The sequence below is a fragment of the Podarcis bocagei genome (assembly GCF_964188305.1).
Source record: "Podarcis bocagei genome assembly, chromosome: 7".
Taxonomy (NCBI): domain Eukaryota; kingdom Metazoa; phylum Chordata; class Lepidosauria; order Squamata; family Lacertidae; genus Podarcis; species Podarcis bocagei.
The window spans coordinates 72,899,262-72,922,257 of record NC_138132.1 but is presented as its reverse complement, the minus strand read 5'-3'; the positions used below and the strand labels follow the sequence as shown (position 1 = coordinate 72,922,257).

At 42.3% G+C, this 22,996-nt stretch overlaps 1 protein-coding gene across 6 annotated transcripts in view; it reads left to right on the top strand.

The window, feature by feature from the left end:
* PRKCZ (protein kinase C zeta) overlaps positions 1-22,996 on the top strand; it is a 98,908-nt gene that overhangs the window by 74,646 nt on the left and 1,266 nt on the right. For 5 of the 6 annotated variants that reach the window (XM_081201555.1, XM_081201556.1, XM_081201551.1 and 2 more), the window contains 11 exons: positions 53-134; positions 731-783; positions 6,375-6,563; positions 8,146-8,243; positions 12,591-12,677; positions 13,608-13,743; positions 15,031-15,118; positions 15,926-16,045; positions 17,405-17,484; positions 19,830-19,919; positions 20,583-20,698. In XM_081201555.1, coding sequence (XP_081057681.1) covers positions 53-134; positions 731-783; positions 6,375-6,563; positions 8,146-8,243; positions 12,591-12,677; positions 13,608-13,743; positions 15,031-15,118; positions 15,926-16,045; positions 17,405-17,484; positions 19,830-19,919; positions 20,583-20,698 — 1,139 coding nt within the window. The remainder of the gene's footprint in view (positions 1-52; positions 135-730; positions 784-6,374; positions 6,564-8,145; positions 8,244-12,590; positions 12,678-13,607; positions 13,744-15,030; positions 15,119-15,925; positions 16,046-17,404; positions 17,485-19,829; positions 19,920-20,582; positions 20,699-22,996) is intronic. The other variant, XM_081201553.1, reaches the window with a different exon arrangement.

Here is a 22,996-nt window from a genome sequence, read left to right as displayed (position 1 = left end):
AGTTGCATGAAAGTCAACATTAGTGAGTTTTCAGTAATATATATTCTTACAGGATTCTGTGATGCCTTCCCAGGAACCTCAGTTAGATGATAAGAATGATGAAGTTGACATTCCCACAGAAGAGAGTGATGGAAGTAAGTAATGTTTCTTTTTTCAATGTACATGTTTGGGGGTGGGGAATCAGCTAGTCTAGCCCTTATATGGTGCCATTAAATGTAAAAATCCCTACAAATTTAATTGGTAGTTTGGATCTCCCAGGTGCACCCTGCTGCAAAGTGAGAACAACTATGTTTGGTCCAAGACTATGGAATGGCTTTACCATGAGAAGCCCATAGTTTAGTAATATAATAATAATAATAATAATAATAATAATAATAATAATAATAATAATAAATAATTTATTATTTATACCCCGCCCATCTGGCTGGGCTTCCCCAGCACTCTGGGCGGCTTCCAAAAATATATTAAAATACTGTAATACATCAAACATTAAAAGCCTCCCTAAACAGGGCTGCCTTCAGATGTCTTCTAAAAGTCTGGTAGTTGTTGTTCTCTTTGACATCTGGTGGGAGGATATCTGGTAGTAGAGCACACACAGTAGTAGAACATACATAAGTTCCTGTGTTCAATGCCCAGCAACTGCAAGTCCTCTGCTTGAACTGCAGATCAGCAGCCAGTCTGTGTAGTAGTATTGATTGCTTTTATTCTGCTTTGTCATTTTCTCTTGCAGTACCTTATATTCCTTCAGCCCGAAAGCATGACAATATTAAAGATGATTCTGAGGTAGGTTTTATTAAAAGGTTTAACTGTTGGGTTTTTCTTCAGTCTATTAAGCATGCACATTTCCTTATTTCTGTCATACTTTTTCAACAATTAAATAACCTTTAATTTTGGTCCTAGCAGGTTCATTAGATCAGTGTTTCCCAACCACTGTTCCGCGGCACACTAGTGTGCCGCGAGATGTTGCCTGGTGTGCCGCGGGAAAAATTAAAAAATTCGAAAGATTTTTTTTTAAAGTCAAATTTTCGATTGGGGCGCCGTCACTAGATGACCCCTGGGGTTCCCTCCCTCCCTCCCTCCCGCTCTGCGCCTCCCTCCTCCTCCTCCTCCGGGGAGGCCCTTCCTGGCTCTCGGCCAAGGCTTGGCGGCTGCCACTCACTCACTCGCTCGCCCACCCATCCCTCCATCCCTGCACCCGGCCTCTCCCCCTCCGTCCCCGGCGCGGGGGCTGCCGGGATCCGTAGTCCCCTCGCCCTTGGGCTCTGCGCCCGCGCGGGGTGCACAAACTACGTTTCCCAGCGTGGCCTGGCGGGCCGGGCGTTTTGTTTGAAGCGCTCTTCTCCCGGCCATGGAATGAGCGCAGCGGCGGCGGCCGGGCGGGCAGGGGCTCTTCCGCGCAGACCCCGCGCAGCCTGCCTGCGCCCCCGCGGAGATCGGGCGGCAGGATGGAGCCCGGGGATCCCCGCGGAGGCGGAGCGGCGGAGGCGGAGGCTGCCCCCCAGGTAGGGCTGCGTCGGGGGGGGGGTATTTTTGCAATGCTGCATCTGCGCCGGAGGGGACGCATCGGACCGCGGGGAGACCCCAGACCCCTTGGCGGGCGTGCAAGGCAATGCATGCGTGCAGGCATTGCATGGAGTGCAGTGCAATGCAATGGCAACGCAGCGCCCTGCATGCATGCATGCAACTTCCACCGGCGCTCCGGACTTGGCAGGTGAGGGGGGTCCCCAGTGGGCGGCAGAGAGAGCCGGGAGGGCGAAGGGGAGCCGGGGGGGAGCAGCGCTGCTCCCCGAGCCGAGCCCGGGGGGAAACTTCGGCGTCGTTGCGTCGGGTGTTGGAAGCGGAGGCTGGCGGGGGCCCCTCACCTGCAAAACCTGGTCGCCTCTCATATATTTCGTGCATTGCATTCATCGCCCGCTTTCTCCTCCAAGGAGCTCCCGGGGGCGTGCGTGGTTCTCCCCGTGTTATCCTCGCAACAACAGCCCTGCGAGGTGGGTCAGGCGAGTGGCCCAAGGGAGCACCCAGGGATTGTCCTGGCCAGGTGGGGTGATTTGAACCCTGCTCTCTGCCCAGTCTTCGTCCTCATTTAGCCCCCACATGTGCATGACTGTACATGACTCAGGTTTTCCCCCCTCGTCTTGGCTATGGTGTGAGTCTGTGCTGTTAATTAATGGGGTTCTGCCTTCGGAGAAGATGAGCCAGCCCTCAAGGAGGTGATTATGTAATTTGCTAGCAATTCATGTCCCTCCCGGCGTGACGCTGCGCGCTGACGTCACGGGGCTGTAATGGTGGTGTGCCTCGAGATTTTTTTCATGAAACAAGTGTGCCTTTGCCCAAAAAAGGTTGGGAAACACTGCATTAGATAGACCTGTTGCATCTCCTGTATTAGCACCATCTCTAGCAGTCTTCCTTTCTAGGGTTACAATCTCCCATTCACCTGCAGATGACACCTAACTGCAACCCCCTCCCCTGCAGTGGTGAAATCAATGCAATCTGCCTGGTCCCATTTACCTCCTGTAACTTATGGTTCCTGTTTTCTAATAGCTATCCATGGGAAAGAACTGTTCCTGGGGAAATGTTGGGTCTTCGGGAGTTAAAATACTGAGTGAGATGCAAATTGAGTGCCCTTGTATGGGCTTGAATGCCAGTGCGTGGTTCGGTTCTCCTTTCATCCCTCCCAAGAATCACTATACAGATAGTTAATGTTCATAGAATCATAGGGCTTCCCCTGCAAAGACTTTGACTTCACCCCTGGAGGCACGCTCTGTTGTCTCTTGAGACAGATAGATGCCAACAACAATAGAATCATAGGACTGTAGAGTAGGAAGGGGATGCAAGGGTCATCTAGTCCAACCCCTTGCAATGCAGAAATCACACTTAAGGAGTCCCTGACAGATGGCCATTTAACCTCTACTTAAAAACCTCTGGTGAAGGATAGTTCACCACCTGAAGTAGTCCGTTCTACTGTCAAATAGCACTTAACATCAGAAAGTTCTTCCTAATGTTTAGTTGGAATCTTCTTCTAATTTGAATCTTGGTTCTGGAGCAGCAGAAAACAAGCTTGCTCCATTTCCATGTGACAACCCTTCAGATGTTTTGGAGTTACAGAAATTCTATAAGTTGATGTGTTATGAGATGAGAATTGTCAAAAAAAATATGCTTAAACATCTAAAAAAACTTACCCTCCCCTTTTTATAGAGGTTATCTCAACAATCTAGGACCATTCTCCCCCAACCTCTAACTAGCTGCTTGATAAATCCAGAAACACATTAAATAGCCTTAAAGTGCTTTCAGAACAATCACTTTTAAAGAACAAAGATGCCAGACAATTTTTTAATAAACAGAACATCATTTGAAATGCTTCGTCTTCTTTCTTCACTAGATAGGCTGCCAGTGCTAGTAATGTACACATGAGTGGCTTCTGCAGTTGACTAGACTGTCCTACTTTCTGCCCATATATTCTCTGCCTAAAGCAATCGTTTCTAAAACCCCAAGCTGAAATACAAGTTAAACAGAATAATTGATTGATTTGCTTAACAATTGTCTAAGAAAAATGAGTAATTGTTGTGTTAGATATACACATAACTGGACATGCGGTTCCCCTACCATAATATTCTTACATTTTGATCATCCCCACTGCCCTAACAAGTCATTCTAAAAAGCACGTCCTGGAGATGTGTTGTGTCGCTAGTCTTATTCAGAGGAATCTTTAAGCTCTGTTCAATCTCCTGTTAATAGCAGTCAATCCTAGATCAAGACTCCTTATATAAATGCTTTCCCTAGTTCAGATCCTTGATCTGGCTAAAAGCAGAGTACCAAAAGGTCAAACCAAAATAGACTGTTAAAATGTTAAACATTGTACTATTTACAATGTTTAACTATTTTAAAGATCTGCATTGCATTTGGTTTGGGAAATAACCCCACATTGCTTCCAATAAAAATTACTCTAAAATAATCGGAAGAGGCACCTTTCATAAGTCTCTTGCTGGGGGGGGGGGAATCTTTTTTGATTACAAATATTTTCTTTCAGACTGAGGTCAGATTAGGGCATATTCTCAGTTGTTTATTTGATCTGGTCAGTTTCAGAGCAGTTGTATTATTATTGTATTGTTATGCACAAAGCAATGAACAAAGCTAAGAATGACATCAAAAGCACCATAAAAATCTCATTACGACTATAAAGTCTTTCTCCATCTTATTGAATTTTTAGGTTCAGCATGAAGATGCATCTTTTTAATCAGGCCTTTGGGAAAGTATAATGCTGTATTTGTGATTAGAATTTTTGCTGCGGTTTTGTGCTTAAATTGTTAGACTGATTATTTTAGTATCTTAATGGTTCCTTAGGTTTTTATGGGATGTGGGTGGTGCTGTGGTCTAAATCACCAAGCCTCTTGGGCTTGCCGATTGGAAGGTTGGTGGTTCGAATCTGCGTGATGGGGTGAGCTCCTGTTGCTCTGTCCCAGCTTCTGCCAACCTAAAAGTTCGAAAGCATACCAGTGCAAGTAGATAAATAGGTACCGCTGCAGTGGAAAGGTAAATGGTGTTTCCGTATGCTCTGGCTTCTGTCACGATATTCAGTTGTGGCAGAAGCGGTTTAGTAATGCTGGCCACATGACCCAGAAAGCTGTCTGTGGACAAATGCCGGCTCCCTCAGCCTGAAGTGAGATGAGCGCCACACCCCATTTGACTGGGGTCAAAGGTTCAGTCACCTTTTACCTTTAGCCTTTTACCTAGGTTTTTATATTTCCTTAGTTTTATTTATTTAATTGCACATATTTTAAACCACTTTGGTGAAGGGCAGTTTGAAATCAAATCAAATTAACAGCAACATTTATGCCAAAACAGAGCACTAAACAGCTTGTTTTAAACAGGAGTTTTTCAAAAAAGCCTTAAAAGCTAGAACAGGCTAGCTAGAACAGGAGTTTTTCAAAAAGCCTTAAATGCTAGAACAGGCATAGGCAAACTCGGCCTTCCAGATGTTTTGGGACTACAACTCCCATCATCCCTAGCTAACAGGACCAGTGGTCAGGAATGGTGGGAATTGTAGACTCAAAACATCTGGAGGGCAGAGTTTGAATATGCCTGAGCTAGAAGGAAGTCTGATAGATCTTCTCAGGGAGGGCATTCCAGAGTTTGGGCACCACCACTGAAAAGGCACCATCCCTTCTAAGAATGAGTCCTTTGGTGATGGATCTTTGAGGGTTATGTTTAGAGTTTGGGAATGTTCATATCAGAGAAGTGGTCTTAGAGGTAAACCAGTCCTAGGCTGTTTAGCACAGGGAAAAACAGGTAAACAATGGTACTGGTACATTACTGGAGTTATATGATCTAATTGCTGAGCAGTTCTTCCAGGCAGCCTAGTCTTCTATCTCCACCACATGCTTTTTGTATCATATAGCCATCAGAGGAAAAAGCAACTGCACCTAGGAATCCTTCGATTGTTCATTGATACAGCTCCATCTAAGAGCTGCTGCCATGTATATGAAACTAAATTATCCCTTATTTGTATGAAACTAATTATATTTTGTAAGCTACCTTGGGAGGGCATTACCCTGAAGAGCAACATATAAGTTCCAAGAATATACAATCAAAACCGAACAGGACTGCTGAGTTTCAATCTTTCTCCGAATAATTCAACCCTACTTTTACCAACCAATGCCTCTAGAAGCTGAAAGGTCATTCTACCAGGGGAATGGCCATTTCTAGCCTTCATCGTAGGTTTGTCAGTAGAGGAGCTGTGCAAAGCTTCCATGTAGTCCACACCACCTATGTTTCTGAAATACTGTTGTCTAGAACCTCCCAAGGGTGCAACACTTTCTTCCCAGGTATGTCAGCTCACTAATCTATCATACATAGGAGACTGCAAAAAGGTCACGAAGAAGACTGGTAGGTTACTTATCTGTCAGTGATGTTCTTCAAGTGGTCACCTCTGCAATCACACAACATTGCCCTCCTTTCCATTGTGTGTGTTGTCCTGTGCACCGGGGAAGTTGCAGTCACTGAGAAGGAATGTGCACACCCCCTGCCTTCACTGGGATTTCCCTTTTGGGGAATGGAGGAGACAATGCCTGCTTCCTGACTAAAGCGCTAAAATGTTCTTTTGAAGCACAGGTCTTGTGCACATAGCAGTACAAAGTGCTACTCACTTTAAATACAAGCAACAGTGCTGCTGATGAGACCTCTGTGAGCAAGCTGATACTGGAGAAGAATGATTCACACTCACCTAAGACAAGTGTTGAAAATGAAAGGATATTTTTATTTATTTAAGTATGATTGAGCAGGAGCAGTATTTAGCAATTTTTATGGTATGTTAAGCTGCCAATGTTTGTTTGTTCAAAAGGTTATGTGGTGTCTTACCTGCTTGCCTCTCCTTATAGGAGCTCAAGCCAGTTATTGATGGAATGGATGGAATTAAAATCTCTCAGGGGCTTGGTCTACAGGACTTTGATCTAATCAGAGTTATTGGACGAGGAAGCTATGCCAAAGTTCTATTAGTGCGGTTAAAAAAAAAAGATCAAATTTATGCGATGAAAGTAGTGAAGAAAGAATTAGTCCACGATGATGAGGTAAGAGCTTAATTCAGCACATTACATGAAATCACAGAAGCATAGCGAAGAGAATTAATTATAAGGGGAAAATGTATGGTTGATTTGATCATAAATTTCAGCCCTCCTTAGCCAATGAACAATTGTTGCCATTTTGGACACAGTAGGCAAGATGACTTTGGGGCAAAATCTATGGGAGATCTATTATGATATCACCCTTAAAAAACCAAAACCCTTCTTCCACAGAATTTGCATGTGGCAATTTCTTAAATGTATTTACTGCTTTTCATCGAAGGATCACAGGGCAGTTTACAATATACAATTGATGTTGTCAGAGAGGGTATTGCATCACATGTCATTGGCCCTTTGTTGGCTCTGAAGGTGAGCAGACCTAGGCTCAGCCAATTACGAAAGGCTACTGGTAATCCCTTGTATACTCCTGAGCTTCTAGGGAATATGCTGGCAAAGCGGTACGAAGCAGGATTGAACTCACCACTCACCAACTCATGAGCACAAGATTCAATCCTCCTCTCTGCAGGGGTCTGCTTCTCCAGCATGAAACAGGACTCAGGCTATTGAACCCTGTCCACCAGCTGATGTTTCCCAGTGATGTCATCTGATTGACAGGTGGACTTCGGTTTGGGGAAAATGGCCCTGCTGGCCAAGTTATACCCCGTGGCAGGCTGAGACCGGCCCACAGGCCAGAGGTTCCCCACCTGTGATTTAAATGCACAGTTTTTCCCACAGATGAGAAATGGAGATAACCCCAGCTACTAGATTTTTAGGTGTGCAAATACGTACATATGTACATCATTTTATTTGTATGTCATCTTGCTTCCCAAGAAAGATAGATGTCAGCAAAAATGCAAAACCTTTCCATAGCCAAAACCATGCTCGAGGCAACTTACAATATGCAAAATACCATATAATTACAAACAAAGCAAACATAGTCATTAGTAATAAATAAACATCAGGAAGTACACAATGCATTGAACAGTTTCCACATAAATAATATCAAAAATAAAAATACAAAACATTCATATCAATAACTGCTACAAAAAAAAATGATAATAGCAACCCCACCCCCAATACCCGAGTCCAAGAGTCTGTTCAACAGCCTCAGCTTCTGCAGCTGGAGTCAATCAAGGCCAGGTAGAAAAGGGCCTGCAACGCAGGGAGCAGGTCTTCCAGGACTCACAACCAAGAAGTTTATTTTTAAAAAACACAGATAACTTGAATCAGGATTTGGTCAAAGTTATATGAAAGGGAGCATCCGCAAGTTCATTTTAACCAGAGTTAACAATTTTATAGAATGATTCATTCAAGGGTAAGGTGTGTGAGGATGGGAGAGAATGTGTTTTTTCTTTCTCACACACTCACCCGAACCTTAATTTTCTGATTTTTAGTGCTTCTGGAACCTTAATATTTTGCACATACAGGCAGGAAAATGTTGAATGGGTCAGGACACCAGTTTAAAGCAAATGCTTTAGTAGTGATATAAATATGTGCAAGAAGAATATAAATGTGTTTGACTGAACTTCTTGGTGTTGTCCACAGCCTGTTGTATAGCTGCCATTGTAATGATCAAATTACTCTGTTTCAGGATATTGATTGGGTGCAGACAGAAAAACATGTGTTTGAACAGGCATCCAGTAATCCGTTTTTAGTTGGCTTGCATTCCTGCTTTCAAACGACAAGTCGGTAAGTGAGCAAATCCTTATCTTTTTACAAAATTTAAGATAACTACTTTCAAGAACCTTGATGGACACGGCAATCTCTGCATATTTGTGCTAGAGCTTTGCTACCAGAGTGAACTGAAGTGAGACTTATATGCTGTACAGTGGAACGTCCGCAACTTGAAGCATTTGCATCCAGAAGCGCTGCGTCTGCGCATGTGCGAACGGTGAAACCCGGAAGTAACCGTTCCGGTACTTCCGGGTTGCCGCGGGACGCAACTTGAAAAGATGTAACCTGAAGCGGATGCAACATGAGGTATGACTGTAGTCTTCTTGACTCCAGGAGAGTGAATGGCTTGCTGCCATTGATTAATTCTCTCTGGCCCTTGTTACCATTCTTGCTCAAAGTTTACATCTCTCTAACATGTCTGAAATGTACTTTTCTGTGTTTGTTGTTATTATTAAATTTATATACCACCCTTCATCCAAAGATCACATGGCACTATTCAACATAAAAACACAAATGACATGATGTAATTGGAAAAAGCAATAAGTCTTTTCAAGAATTATTCTAGTGCTAGGCAATCCTCATTGCTCTTTGTCCTGGTCCATTGCACCAGAAAGCAGGGTTCTGTTGGTTTAACAGAGCTGACTTAGACACTAGCATGCTTTATTAAACACACATGAGCAAAGCATGCATAACATTAGACACTTTGGCATAGGAAGTAGAGTGTCCTTGTTAAGATACCAGGATGGAAGAACAGAAATGGAAAAAAGTGAAATAAAAGGCAAATTACAAGATAAGCTATTAAAGTGTGGTGTATTGGTTAAGAGCGGTGGACTCGTAATCTGGTGAACCGGATTCGCTTCCCCTCTCCTCCACATGCAGCTGCTGGGTGACCTTTGGATAGTCACACTTCTCTGAAGTCTCTCAGCCTCACTCACCTCACAGAGTGTTTGTTGTGGGGGAGGAAGGGAAATGAGATTGTTAGCCACTTTAAGATTCCTTCGGGTAGTGATAAAGCAGGATATCAAATCCAAACTTTTTTTCTTCCAGAAGGGAGGGAATTTTATAAAATAAAAAACATGAGGTGTAGTGGGCCATTAACAGCGGTACAGTATAGTAAACACTGCTTTATATGTCAACAGAAGTCTCTTAAACGGTTTACAAATCCCAGCGAAAAATCAACATGAGAAATAAAATGCAAATTCCTCACTCAAAAATGAACAATGCTACTTCGGTTTAATGATGCTTCTACATTTGGAGGGAAATGGTGTATGTGAGTAGTAGTGGAGGCTGGAAAGTGTGTTTGTGTATGACTGAGAGAACGCGCAATAATATATCTGTCAGAAGATAGTGCAGGATACTGTCATCTACCTATCCTCATTGTGATCTGTCCAAAAAGAGAGAGCGAGAGCGCAAGGGTTGTCATCAGAGTGAATCCAAAAGAAGATGGAGCAGGCATGCATCAGTCACAGAAGAATTTACTGGGCAGGGAGCGGTAGATGGGGGGATGCACAGACAGGCACTAAAAGCTGGGAGTTCAAAGAGTCAGTCAGGCTCAGTGCATGCCAGCAAAACTGCTCTCCTGAAATCACACTGAGTTCTAGGCTTCAAGATCATTTGTAGTCTTAGGGCAGATCCACACCATACATTTAAAAGCATATCCAATGCACATTTAAAGAACACGACTCTCCGCAAAGTATCCTGGGAACTCTTCTTTCCCCTTCACAGAGCTACAAGTCCCGACATCCTTAACAAAACTGCAGTTCCTAGTATTATACTGGGGAGAATTCATTTGCTTTAAATGTGTGTTGGATGTACTTTAAACATATGGTGTAGATATGCCCTTAGAAAGGTAAGAACTAACAGAAGATCATGGTGTAAAAACTAGCTACATGATTCCTCTGTTGACCCCAAATGAAGATTTTAAGATGCAGTGTACATATTTAACATGCTTTTGAACAGGATATAAATTTGGACGATTAAAAGGCCCTTCTTAATTAATCCTCTTCTAGAATGCGCCTTGGCATTTGTGTGGAGTTTTTATTTATTAATAGTGCCTTCTGTCCTTTCATTGGATGGCATCTTTATGCGTAGCACAGCTTGAAAAACAGTTTTGGGTTCTTTTGGGAACACACTTAATAAACTCTTAGCTGCCGTCAAAGAACTAATGGATTTTTTCTTGTCTGCATGAGCTGAAATACTACTTCAGGTTTTTTACCACTTCAGCTTTTAATAGTCACACAAAACTTATTGTCAGGTTCAGGGGTTGAGACTCATCCCAGAAGACTTTGCAGTGGTGTCCAAACTTTTTTCAAAGAGGGCCAGATTTGATGAAGTGAAGGGCCGTGAGGGCTGACCAAAGGGCCAACCAAAGTTGTTGACCTTTTCTTAGGGTTGAAGTTGTTCAGTTGTGTTTTTTTAGGATTGAAGTTGTTGAGGTTTTTTTAGGATTTTACCCCAGGAAATAAACTGCCACAGGGGCTGGATTAAACCAACCGGTGGGCTGGATTAGGCCCCCGAAACGAACTTTGGACATGCCTGCTTTAGGGAATCTGAGATATTCTTGGACATTTTGGGGGATTTTCTAGTTCGTATGCCTGGCACTTCTATTGATGCCCTGGTCTCATTGTAGAATAGTTTCCTTGTGATCATAAGGTATTGATGGTGTTCTTTGTTATGCCTGTTTACAAATAAATAATGTGAGCAGAGGAGAGCAGGCAGGCAACCAAATGGGCTAGTCTTCAAAGATCAGTCACCCAAGAACTCACCTGCTTGAAGCTGGCTGTTAAAAGGCAGCCTTGAAGAACTGCAAGGATGTGCTTCTTGCCAGCTAGCTGTAAAATGTAGCCTTTGGCCATAATTAAACCGCAAAGCTGTTTCAGTTCCTGTCCCTCCCTGCCCAAGTTTGATACAGATCCCAGCTATCATAGACCCCTAATCAATCACCTTCAGTGATCAAATGATACTAAAGCTGAAAGGTAAAGGGCCATTTTGCTGAACCGCATAGCATACTTACAGCAATATTTTAAAAGCTTTCATAGGTTGCCATGGTTGTAGAAGTACTTGATAGGGTATTGTCTTGAGAATATGTGGAAGTTCTGTGTGGCTGTCTAGACAGAGATTGTGCTCAAATTGGATGTACAGGGCATAACAAAAATATAATTCACAGCTGGAGGTGTTCACACATTACAGATGTATCTCACTATTTATTGGCCTACACAAATCTGGAGTGGAGTCGCTAAGATGGTTGGATGGTGCCTTATATGTCTCCTTCTGACAACTCCTGCAGCCAAGCTAGTTCCAAATATATTCCTCTGCTTTCCTTTGCACCACATCAGCAAGGCTGAGAGGGGGATCTGGTTGTCTGAGCACTGAATTCTGACTTTCAGTGCTCCAAAAATTTATTGAGCAGGATAAAATAATTGCAATGTCCTGTGGCTTAAATTCCATCAACACCACCTGCCCAAAAAACCCTCAATTGAGGACACCATACCCAACTTAAAATAAAAGAAAGTTGACCACCTGCCTCTCCAGATGTGAAAGTCTGAATGTCACAGTTCTGAAGTCAGTGTGTTTATGTGTCCATGAAAATGAAGCATTTTGGAGTGGATGGGTTTGGGATTTGTCCCATTTCTACTTGTACACTGATTACAAAAGACAGCAAGGAGATTTTACACGGGAACAAGTACAGCCCACCCTTCTGTGAGGAGAGGCCATCATTCATTCATTCATTCGTTTGTTTGTTTATTTACTTCTTTAAACGTATATCCTGCCCTTCCTCCTAAAGGGATCTCAAGGTGGCTAACAGATACATATTTCTGACAATGCAGAAATACCAATAAAAGCTTACAAAACAACCAAAGTAAAATAGCAAAATCAGTGGAAAGATTCTTAAACTCCAAAGTCTTGGCACAATAATGAAAGCCCAGGAGGATATGCTCTCTCATCAAGATCAAACCATCCTACCTGCCTTTTATCAGTTTTCCTATCTTCCATACTTTCTGGACTTAAAAACAGTATCCTGTCCCCAGGTCTGGATTTATTGATCATAAATGAGTGTAAGGGACAGCTCATTTGCCATCAACATTACAAGCTGAAGTCTTGATGTGACCCAAAATAAAATGAGTGTATTCCTTTTTATGCCATAATATGTCTTAAACAGGAGACAATGTTTTTCAATAGTAAGACACTAAATAGACTAACAGCATACTGTTGGAGTGTGTTCCACAAAAGTGAAATAAGAGGGTTGGTGAACCGATAATTGTCTTCTGGAATTAGAATGTTACATGACTGCTTAATGCTGATTGGCTTGTGTGGGCAATTTCCTCAAGCCAGATAATCAGAACTTGCATGTTATACTTTCAGGTTGTTTCTTGTTATAGAGTACGTGAATGGGGGCGACCTCATGTTTCATATGCAACGGCAAAGAAAACTCCCTGAAGAACATGCAAGGTATTTTAAGTGGCAGCTAAAAATTCTTTGTTCTCTTTTTGCAGATGCCAACAACTTGTTTAAATCAGCTTAGTTCCACTGAAGTTGTAAGTGTATAGTTAATGCTTTTGGCAATGTATGGGTTGCCTTAAAGAGTTTTACTTGGCAGGCAAAACGTTGATCTCCCAATTCTAGAGTCTGGGTGCAATCCCTTGGCTCCTCTTACCTGAACTTCTGTGAGAACTTCTGTGAGATTTCTTATGCTCTCTTGTTGCCTGTTTGTTATATTGACCTTTATTCTATCTAAATGTGGCAAGGTTGGTGCCACAAGCACATATGGAACCAATTTTGCTGTGGAGGCCGGTCCATTAGGACAAATGAGGCACTGCCCCACCAAGCTCATTCTGCCCTCAGTCAGCCCCAGCCTGCTTGCCTTTTGTCCTGGAAGAGCTCAGCAGGCTGAAGGAGGATGGGGACAAAACTAGAATTAGTTTGGGCAGGGCACACCTTTACCAGCACAACCAGACGCCTTCATCTGCCCAGCTGCAACAAAATATGTCTTTCCTGTATTGGTCTCTATAGCCACAGCAGGCACTGTAACTCCAGTGATTTGACTTCACCCCCGAAGGGGCACTCTTCCATTGTCTCCTGAGACAGACAGATGCCAGCATGTCACTGGCTCTGGCTTCACCTACTGCTCTGGCTCACCTTCTACCACCCAATAATTCTCAATGGATGACAGCCACCACTGATATAAGAGTTATCAAAAGAGCATGGCATCCTGTTTGGGGTTTGATTTAAAGTGAGATACTGGTTTAAACACATAGCATGTGAGCTTCTGAATCAAAACAAGATTAGTGTAGATGCTCCTCACATTCGGACTGGGGAGTGTATTTTTTAAAAAAATGCATTTTATTAACACTGCTCTTAAAAGTCACTGTTTCATTTAAGGTTCTATGCTGCTGAAATCTGTATTGCTCTCAACTTCCTACATGAGAGAGGCATAATCTACAGAGATTTAAAATTAGACAATGTTCTCCTGGATGCAGAGGGTCATATCAAGTTAACAGACTACGGTATGTGCAAGGTAAGTTTACTCTTCAAGCCTTTGGGCTTTTTTCATCATAGTGTGTTTTTTTAAAAAGCAGAATTGATTATACTGGGAGGAGTTTGAGAAATGTTCTCGCACTTTTTTTACATTGAAGTAACTATCAGGCACATTACTGGTCTTTGCAGAAGTCTTTCCCTGTGTCTTTGTACTTCCTTCTAGCTGCAGTGTAGTTCCACTTCTGGGAAGGGTGCATACATAGGCCAGTCCCAGCCTTTCCCACAGCCCCTTAGAAGCATGAGGTATGCCTTATTATTTCCTGCTGTACCTCTATCAAGCAACACACCCTCCCTCAATTTACTCTATTTAGGCTGCCTCCATAGCGCATCAGGAAGCCACTGTGTAGATGTTCTCCCATCCCTTAGCATGAGAATGGAAGGCAAAAGAAAAAATAGCTGAAAATACTAAAGGTAAACAAGAACTGTGCATGGTGTAGATAAAATGGAGAAGTTTCTCAGACACATAATACTAGAACTCAGGATCATCTATTGAGACTGATTAGCAGAAGATTGTGGATAGTTAGAAAATAGTAGTACATTACATAGTACATAATGCAATAGGGGAAAATTAAAACTTCTAGTTTAGAAGACTTTAAAAGGGATTAGAGGAGATGTCTACCAATGGCTACTAGTTGTGATGGCTGTGTGGAACTGCCATTCACCTGCATGGAATTCTGTGCACTCACCTATTGCTACCAGGCTAGTGCTTAAATAACAATGCTATATAAATAATTTTTTCAGAGTAACAGCTTCAGTTGCATTAAGTGGTATGTGTGAAATGCTTTTACTTACTTTGCCAAACCTTTATTAGACACTACAAGTATAGGCCAATAATAAAATATCCATATACAGTGGTACCTTACAGACGCTTCAAGTTACAGACGCTTCAGGTTACAGACTCCACTAACCAGAAATAGTACCTCAGGTTAAGAACTTTGCTTCAGGATGAGAACAGAAATCGCGCAGCGGCGGCGCAGCGGCAGTGGGAGGCCCCATTAGCTAAAGTGGTACCTCAGGTTAAGAACAGTTTCAGGTTAAGAACGGACCTCCGGAACGAATTAAGTTCTTAACCCGAGGTACCACTGTATAAAGTTTTAAAATACATACAAATAAACAGCCATGTAAAATATATAATGTGTGAAATGCTGAATTTTTCAGGTTTTGTGGCGGAGTCCTGGGAGTGTGGCATCTCCTGCTCCTGACTAAATGGAGATTTCGGAAGGTCATGTTTCTTTCGTACATAAACTGTTGTGTTTTATTTCTGCAGGAAGGATTGGGCCCTGGTGACACTACAAGCACTTTCTGTGGAACACCAAATTACATTGCACCAGAGATTCTACGAGGAGAAGAGTACGGTGAGTTGTTATGCAGTGTGTATAATGATTTAATTGCTGCAAGTCATTAAAGTTCTAATTTCAAGAAGCTATTGATGTGCTGCTTATTTATTTATGTGTATGTCTTTCCCCTAATAACTAGATGCCAGGGTAATAGCAGGGTTTGTATGTTACTTACTTTTTTGTGTGAAGGAAATTGTTGAGTTCTTTTTAAAATGTGCATTGTTCAGAAGAATTGTAAGACTGGCTCAGTACTCTGTGCCTGGAGACCAGGTAGCAAAACTCAAATGAAGTTTAAAAAAGAAGAAGTTTGCCGTCATCCTCTGTGGTTTAAGATGTAATGGCATGTAAGCTAACAAAGAGCAAAATTTACAGCAGCACAGAACAGCTAAAGGTCGAGTGATGTTTTCCCTCCTGCCGCATTGTTGTTCTGTGCTGCTGTAAATTTTGCACTTCGTTAGTTTTGTGGTTTTATTTTATGATTTTAATACAATATATTAATGTAGCGTTGTATCCAGTTTTAATCATACTCAGAGTAAACCCATAGAAGGTAATGTACATGACTAACTTAAATCCATTAATTTCAGTGCTCTGAGTAGGACTAACTTTGGATACAACACATAATATATATTTAGTGAGGAATGTAAGTATAAATAACAAAGGCAATATTCACTTTTTTGCTGTTTGTGTTTGGCTTTATTTTCACAGAGGGCACAAAGTGCTCAGTGATTTCTAAATCACACAACAGAAATGAGTACAAACAAGGATATGAAATGATGCTTGAATGTATGTGCTGCTTGAACGTATGCATCTCAAATATTTTTACAGGGTTCAGTGTGGATTGGTGGGCACTTGGTGTCCTAATGTTTGAAATGATGGCAGGAAGATCTCCCTTTGATATTATTACAGACAATCCAGATATGAACACTGAAGATTACCTCTTCCAAGGTATTGCTGTTTAATTTTGTATGTATGTATTTCTTGGATTTATATCACATGCTGAAAGTCAGTGGCTCTCCAGGATATTGTACGTCACCAACTACCTGAACCATGGTTGCTTCTTGGGCAGGCTTCCTCAACCTTGGCCCTCCAGATGTTTTTGGCCTACAACTCACATGATCCCTAGCTAGCAGGAGCAGTGGTCAGGGATGATGGGAATTGTAGTCTCAAAGCATCTGGAGGGCCGAGGCTGAGGAAGCCTGTTCTTGGGCATTCTTGGGCATGAAATAGCACTTTCAGTTTTATAAGTGGCCTGTATAAGCTAGTGGGATTTGCCAGTCAAGACAATTTAATAATTCTGCGTACTTACTAATTAGAAGGGTTTATCTACTGTTGTCCCATTTGTATGGAACATCTGTTTAGACCTTGATCTTCTCTTAAAGTGCTCCCCAAATCCCCTCACCAATAGAGGACACCCCTTCCCCAAGTTCTCTGGCAATTGCAAAGGTTGTTAAAGGAGGAGAACTGTCTGTCTGGATTTGCAGAAGGCATAAATGGTACCACATCTGCAAAGTCTTTGCTGGAACTTAAACAATCCAGGCTTCTGTCATACAGAGAACTTGGGAAATGGTATCGACTGCTTGCAAATCCCCATCCACACCTCCACAAACTGAAGAGGCAAAAGACTTGGACCATTTATTGCCTTCTAGAAAGCCCCACAAGAGGTGAAACAATATTCTGTCCCATCACATAATCCTCTGGTACATGTAGAGGAGAGGGAGAATATCTTATTTTAATCCACTTTCTCCATACCATGCATGAAGTTATACACCTTGATCATGCCCACCCTTAACTTTTTTTAGAAAACCAGAAAGCCCCAAATGTTACAACATATCTTCATAGGGAAGTGCTTTCAGCCTCTTAATTGTTTTAGTTGTCCTTTTCTGAACCTTTTCAATCTTTACAATATTATTTCTGAGGTGTGCCAACCAGAACTACACAGGTGTGGTTGTACCATGTTTTGTATAACAGCATTATGAAACTGGCAGTTTTATTTTCAATCCCTAATGATCCTTGACATGGAATTCACCTTTTTCACAGCTGCTGCTGCACACTGGGTCAATATTTGTGTTAACGAATATACTTTGTCTCTAAATTTCACAAAACAGAATCACAAACTTTCAAAACCATGCCCACTTACTGTAATCTTCTATTTGCTTCACTCCAATTTCTGCTTTCCTGTTAGAGGCAAGCTTTCCTCTTATTGTTGCATAATCTGCTCATTCCTGGACTGTTTAACAAGAATTGTGGTATTGTGTCAGAGAATAACATCTCTCTTTTTTTAATTAAAAAATCTCCTTTTAACAGTTATCCTTGAAAAACCAATCCGAATTCCAAGATTCCTTTCTGTGAAGGCATCCCATGTCCTGAAAGGATTTTTAAATAAGGTAAATTCTGCACACCTGATCTTTTGTTCTGTTCTTGTTTGTTCAAAACCTCTTATTTGACTGATTTCTCTCTGCTTCCTCTATTAGCCCCGGAACAGCCATTCTTCTCTGGTTGGCATGGAATATATCCACGTGATGGATTGTGTTCAATAGTTTGCTTAAGGCAAGGCATGTGACTAACTGAACTGTTGGAGGTCTCTCTTTTCCTTAGTCTTCTCCTTCAGTTCAGCTCTTGCCTGAAGCAGATGTTGTCATCCTCTCCCTCCTTTTCAGCTTTGTGCTCAGGTTCCTGTGAACTTCATCTTCCATCTTTTCCTGTATTTCACTGCTTCCTTTTCTTCAGCCCCTTTTCCCTGTTTGTTCAGCTCCATAAAAAAAGAAGCAGCATTCCTTGTACTGGCCTTTTCTTCTTCTTTCTCACTGGGAGTTTCTGAGCCACTTTTCAAAGGCAGCCCCATGTAGCATGTGTTACAGTAATACAAACGGCATGTAACTGTGGCCAAATAAGACACCTCAAGGAATGGGCGCAGCTGGTGCACTAGTTTTAGCTGTGCAAATGCACTCCTGGCCACCGCAGAGACCTGGTGACACCAAACCCCAACACTCTGTGCAAGTGTCTTCATGTAAATATTAAATAGCATGGGGAACAGAACAGAACCTTGAGGGACCTTGGAGGCCAATGGCCAAGGCATCAAACAGAATTCTCCCAGCACCACCTTCTGAGTACAACTATCCATGAATGAACGGAGCCACAGAGCTTTATCAAAATTGTATTAATCTCACAGATTTATTACTGGTGCCTCTCTTGACATGGTGCTACTCATTGGCCATTGTTTTTCTGCCAGTGCGAAGACTAGAAGAACAAGCAATAAGCTGGCCTTTGTTTCCACTTCAAGGCAAACTTTTTTTGGCATAGAAGAACTAATAGACCTTTTGTCAATTTTAAAAGCCTTTTTCCTCCTTTCATCCTCAAAGACTTTCCTATCGCTCCAGGGATTACAGATCCAACAAACCGGTCTGGACCAGAATCCAGTTCTCAAGGCACAAGCCATTTTCTTGCTTCAAGACCAGAAACATCAGCCAATCCAAGTCTTGCAAACGACTTCTGATCCCCAGATTTTTATTCAGATGGCTGTCTCTACTCTTCTTACATCGCCCTTTTAACTCTTTAGTTTGGTCTGTTTTTTACACTTGTAAAGAATTGGAGCTTCCCTCCCACTGGAAAGGAGGTGGCCAGTCATGTTCTCCATTGTTTTCCTTCTGGAGTAATTTTGGGGTTTTCTTGTTCAGTCTGCGCTCTCTCACAGGGTCTGGCCTTTTGTAGCTTGGCTATGGACAGAACTGGAAGTGGATCTATCTATCTATCATCTATATATATCTATCTATCTCCATCCAACAGTTCAGCTAGTCACATGCCCTTGCCTTAAGCAAATCATAGAACACAACCCATCACGTAGCTGTATCCCTACGCCAACCTAGAAGGTTCATTCATGGTAAGTGACCAGTGTGTCTTTCCCTCTCATAATTATAATTGTTTTGAGCATTTTAAATGTTGTTTTTTAACAGGAAGTTGTTTTTAGTGTCACAATTATGGACATTGTGCGAATGGATGTGATTTTCTCCAAATTTCACAAAGTAGAATCCTAAATAAAATGAGAGTAGTAAAATATAATGTCTAAAATTACTGAGCAGGTCTTATAAGTCCTTATCAGTAAGCATGCGATTCAGTAGGCAGTTAGATACTGTGTGTGACCCTAAGCCTGCTGATCCACAAGCAGTTCTCAATAAATTCAGTGGGACTTTCTAAGCATGATTAGGGTTGTACCCATAGCTAATTTAATGAAAAAGATACATTTACTTAGGTAATTCTAGCAGTTTTCTTTGAAAAGAGTAGGTGATAAAATAAGACCAAAGTTTACTTAATCATAAATGGTACCAAAAGAGCTTCTCTCCCAATACAAATAGCAGCTTTGGAGGGGTGAATTTCATAAGAACTGCAGCCTGTCTGTGTTGGGGGAATAAACTCCTTTCACTATGGCCCTAATGCTGAGTGGGCCCTCTAGTGCAGATGTGGGGAACCTGTGGCCCTCCAGATGTTAATGAACTACAACTCCCATAAGCCCCTGCAGGCATGACCAATGGCCAGAGATAATGGGAGTTGTAGTTCAGCAACATCTGGAGGGCCAAACATTTTCTACACCTGCTCTAGTGGTTGTTAGTTGTGATTTTTTTTAATGCTAATTATATTTCACAGCAGTTGTAGTTTGGCTCTACATAATTGTGCTTCTTGTACTTGTAGCTGTTGTTTATATCATGGACAAAATTAATTTTGTTCTTTCCTCTAGGATCCCAAAGAGAGGCTTGGCTGCCAACCACAAACTGGATTTTCTGATATCAAGTCTCATACATTCTTTCGCAGCATAGACTGGGATCTGGTAAAGTTCAATTTCATATGTAACCCATTGTGCTGGTTCTTAGTTTAAAGTATTGATGCAAGCCAATATCACACTTAGCAAGTATTCTGTCAAAAATCTACAAGAAAATACAAACAAAAATCTACAAGACTCAAGGCAGGGTGCAGACGAAAATGTCTTGCAAACTTTAGAAGGAGCGGTTTGTAATGTTCTGACAGCTACCCCATTCTACTGTTAAACTGCTTAGGAAACTTAAATAAAAGGTATGGAAAAGTTAAACTTAACTTGATATAAACAGATGGACTCTAGGCTCTAGGATACCAAACGTTATGTTAGCTGTTGGAATATCTTAGCAAAAATTAATTCCAGGTGGGTAGCACAAATTTATTACGGTACAAGCCTTCATTGGCTTGAGTCCACTTCATCAGGTACACTTCAAATACAGCAGAAGCAGCATTTGGGTGAGAGATGGTTTGTAATGGGAACCAATTTAGAGCAGAGAAACACACAGACTTCACCACATCCAGCAGATGTCTTTCCCAGGACATAGCTTCCATATAGGCCTGCAGCAAACCTGGCCTGTTTTCCTAGCTTCCCCACAATGAAGAGGACCAGAGATGTGCATTATGAAAAAGACCAAACCCAAAGGGTTCTTAAGTTTCTGTCTCTTTCTCCGCATTTCAGCTGGAAAAGAAGCAGGCAACCCCTCCATTTCAGCCTCAGATCACAGACGATTATGGTCTGGATAACTTTGATACCCAGTTCACCAGCGAACCTGTGCAGCTAACTCCAGATGATGAGTATGTTCTAATGTTGTTAAGCATGCTTTATAAGAAATGTATATTATGCAGGTCTTTAGACGTTATCAGATCTGATTTTGTGCGGACTGAATAGCTACTAAACCTGGTTATGCTCCTCATCAAAATAAAAGAGTGATAGAAAGCTTTTGTTGCATTTACAGGTAGTCAAAAACTAAGAAACCAAGGTGATAGTGTAGGAGAGACAACAGGGCATGGGGCCAAGGGAAAGAGACTTCTGTTTTGGCAGCCATATACACTTCCATTAAAAAAAAAAAAATTAAGCAAATGTTAACTATGCAGAAAGGTAGCATATAATTTCCACATCTTGCATCACTTCATGTTCCCTGCTTTTCTAACATTGGGAATGAAAAATGTACGTTTCTATGTCTTTAGGCTGCCCTTATATGGTTATTTTTTGCTAGGGATCAGGATCCAAAGGATTGTAAGTGTATTAGGGTTTTTCCTCCCTCCTGCTGCAACCCCTTGAGATCCACTAGAGGAACATCTGATGTCACATGAGGAGCTGCAGCTAGAAAACAAAGCAGGCAGTTTTCCTTTGTCACAAAGGCATGCACTTCAAGCTGTTGAGATTCCAGTCTGAGGTATCTCCACACTGATGAGATTTGTATCTGCACAGAACAACTTGGCACATTTGCAGATTTAGTCAGTAAACTGATGCTCACACCTCCGTCCTTGCAAGGGGAGGTGCTCATAGTGAAAGGTGTAGCATGTGTGCCTTTCCACTCACTCTTCTAACTATCACAGTAGCTTTGTAAAACACTCCACACTGAAGTGCTCAGTGCAGTATTTTAGTTAGATTTGTTTCTTCTGTTATTTTCCTTTCCTTTGGCCTCAAGTCCCAGGTTACTGCTGTTGGTCTGTAAATGTTTAGCAGAAAGTTACAACTTGGGCAGCTGTGTGTCTGTAGAGTAGTAGCCAATCCTCAAGTACAGCCACTTTTGTGAATGGAAGCTCCCCATACGCTCAGTTTGGTGCCTCAAAACTGAAATCAAAGGCTTTGGCAGCAGATTTGGAAATGGTGTTTTGATCTGGGTCAGCAACTTCTGCCATTTGCTTTCTAGAGTTGCATGCTCTTGCAATGAACTATTTCCCCCCCACCCCACCCCAGTGCCACCACATATTCTGGGCCTTCAGTGTCATGCTGCCAAACCCTTCTCGTGGCTTTTTTTTACCACTGAGAGATGAAAATGCCTTCAGTGATATCTAAATACAGCGGTACCTCAGGTTACATACGCTTCAGGTTACAGACTCCGCTAACCCAGAAATAGTGCTTCAGGTTAAGAACTTTGCTTCAGGATGAGAACAGAAATCGGGCTCAAGCGGCGCGGCAGCAGCAGGAGGCCCCATTAGCTAAAGTGGTGCTTCAGTTTCAGGTTAAGTACAGACCTCCGGAACGAATTAAGTACTTAACCTGAGGTACCACTGTAATTCGTTCCGGAGGTCCGTTCTTAACCTGAAACTGTTCTTAACCTGAAGCACCACTTTAGCTAATGGGGCCTCCTGCTGCCGCCACGTCGCCAGAGCACGATTTCTGTTCTCATCCTGAAGCAAAGTTCTTAACCCGAGGTACTATTTCTGGGTTAGCAGAGTCTGTAACCTGAAGCGTATGCAACCTGAAGCGTATGTAACCCAAGGTACCACTGTACTCTGCAAAGGAGGAGGCAGATTCCAGAGCCGAATGTAAGACGTCATCTATGCAGTTACGCAACCTTCCTCCATTGCTAATACCTCTTTCATCTGGCAGTGGTTAGAATCGGAGTGGCAAACCTGTGCCGCTTCAGATGTTGACCTCCCAACTCCTGTCAGCCCCAGACAGTACAGTGGTGCCCCACAAGACGAATGCCTCGCAAGACGGAAAACCCGCTAGACGAAAGGGTTTTCCGTTTTTGAGCTGCTTCGCAAGACGAATTTCCCTATGGGCTTGCTTCGCAAGACGAAAACGTCTTGCCAGTGTTCCAATTTTTCCCCGCTTCCCCCCCTTTTTCTAAGCCGCTAATAGCCTTTTAGCCGCTAAGCCGCTAAGCCTTTAATAGCCGCTAATCCGCTAAACCGCTAATAGCGCTAATCCGCTAATAGGGTTGCTTCGCAAGACGAAAAAACCGCTAGACGAAGAGACTCGCGGAACGGATTATTTTCGTCTTGTGAGGCACTACTGTATGGCCAATGCCCATTAAGATTGCAGAAGGGAAAGACGTCTCTTGCAAAGACCTGTTTCTTGTTGTCTGATGTAGAGGTATATATCCTTTTAGAACATTCAAATTTCTTGCCAAGGCTTTA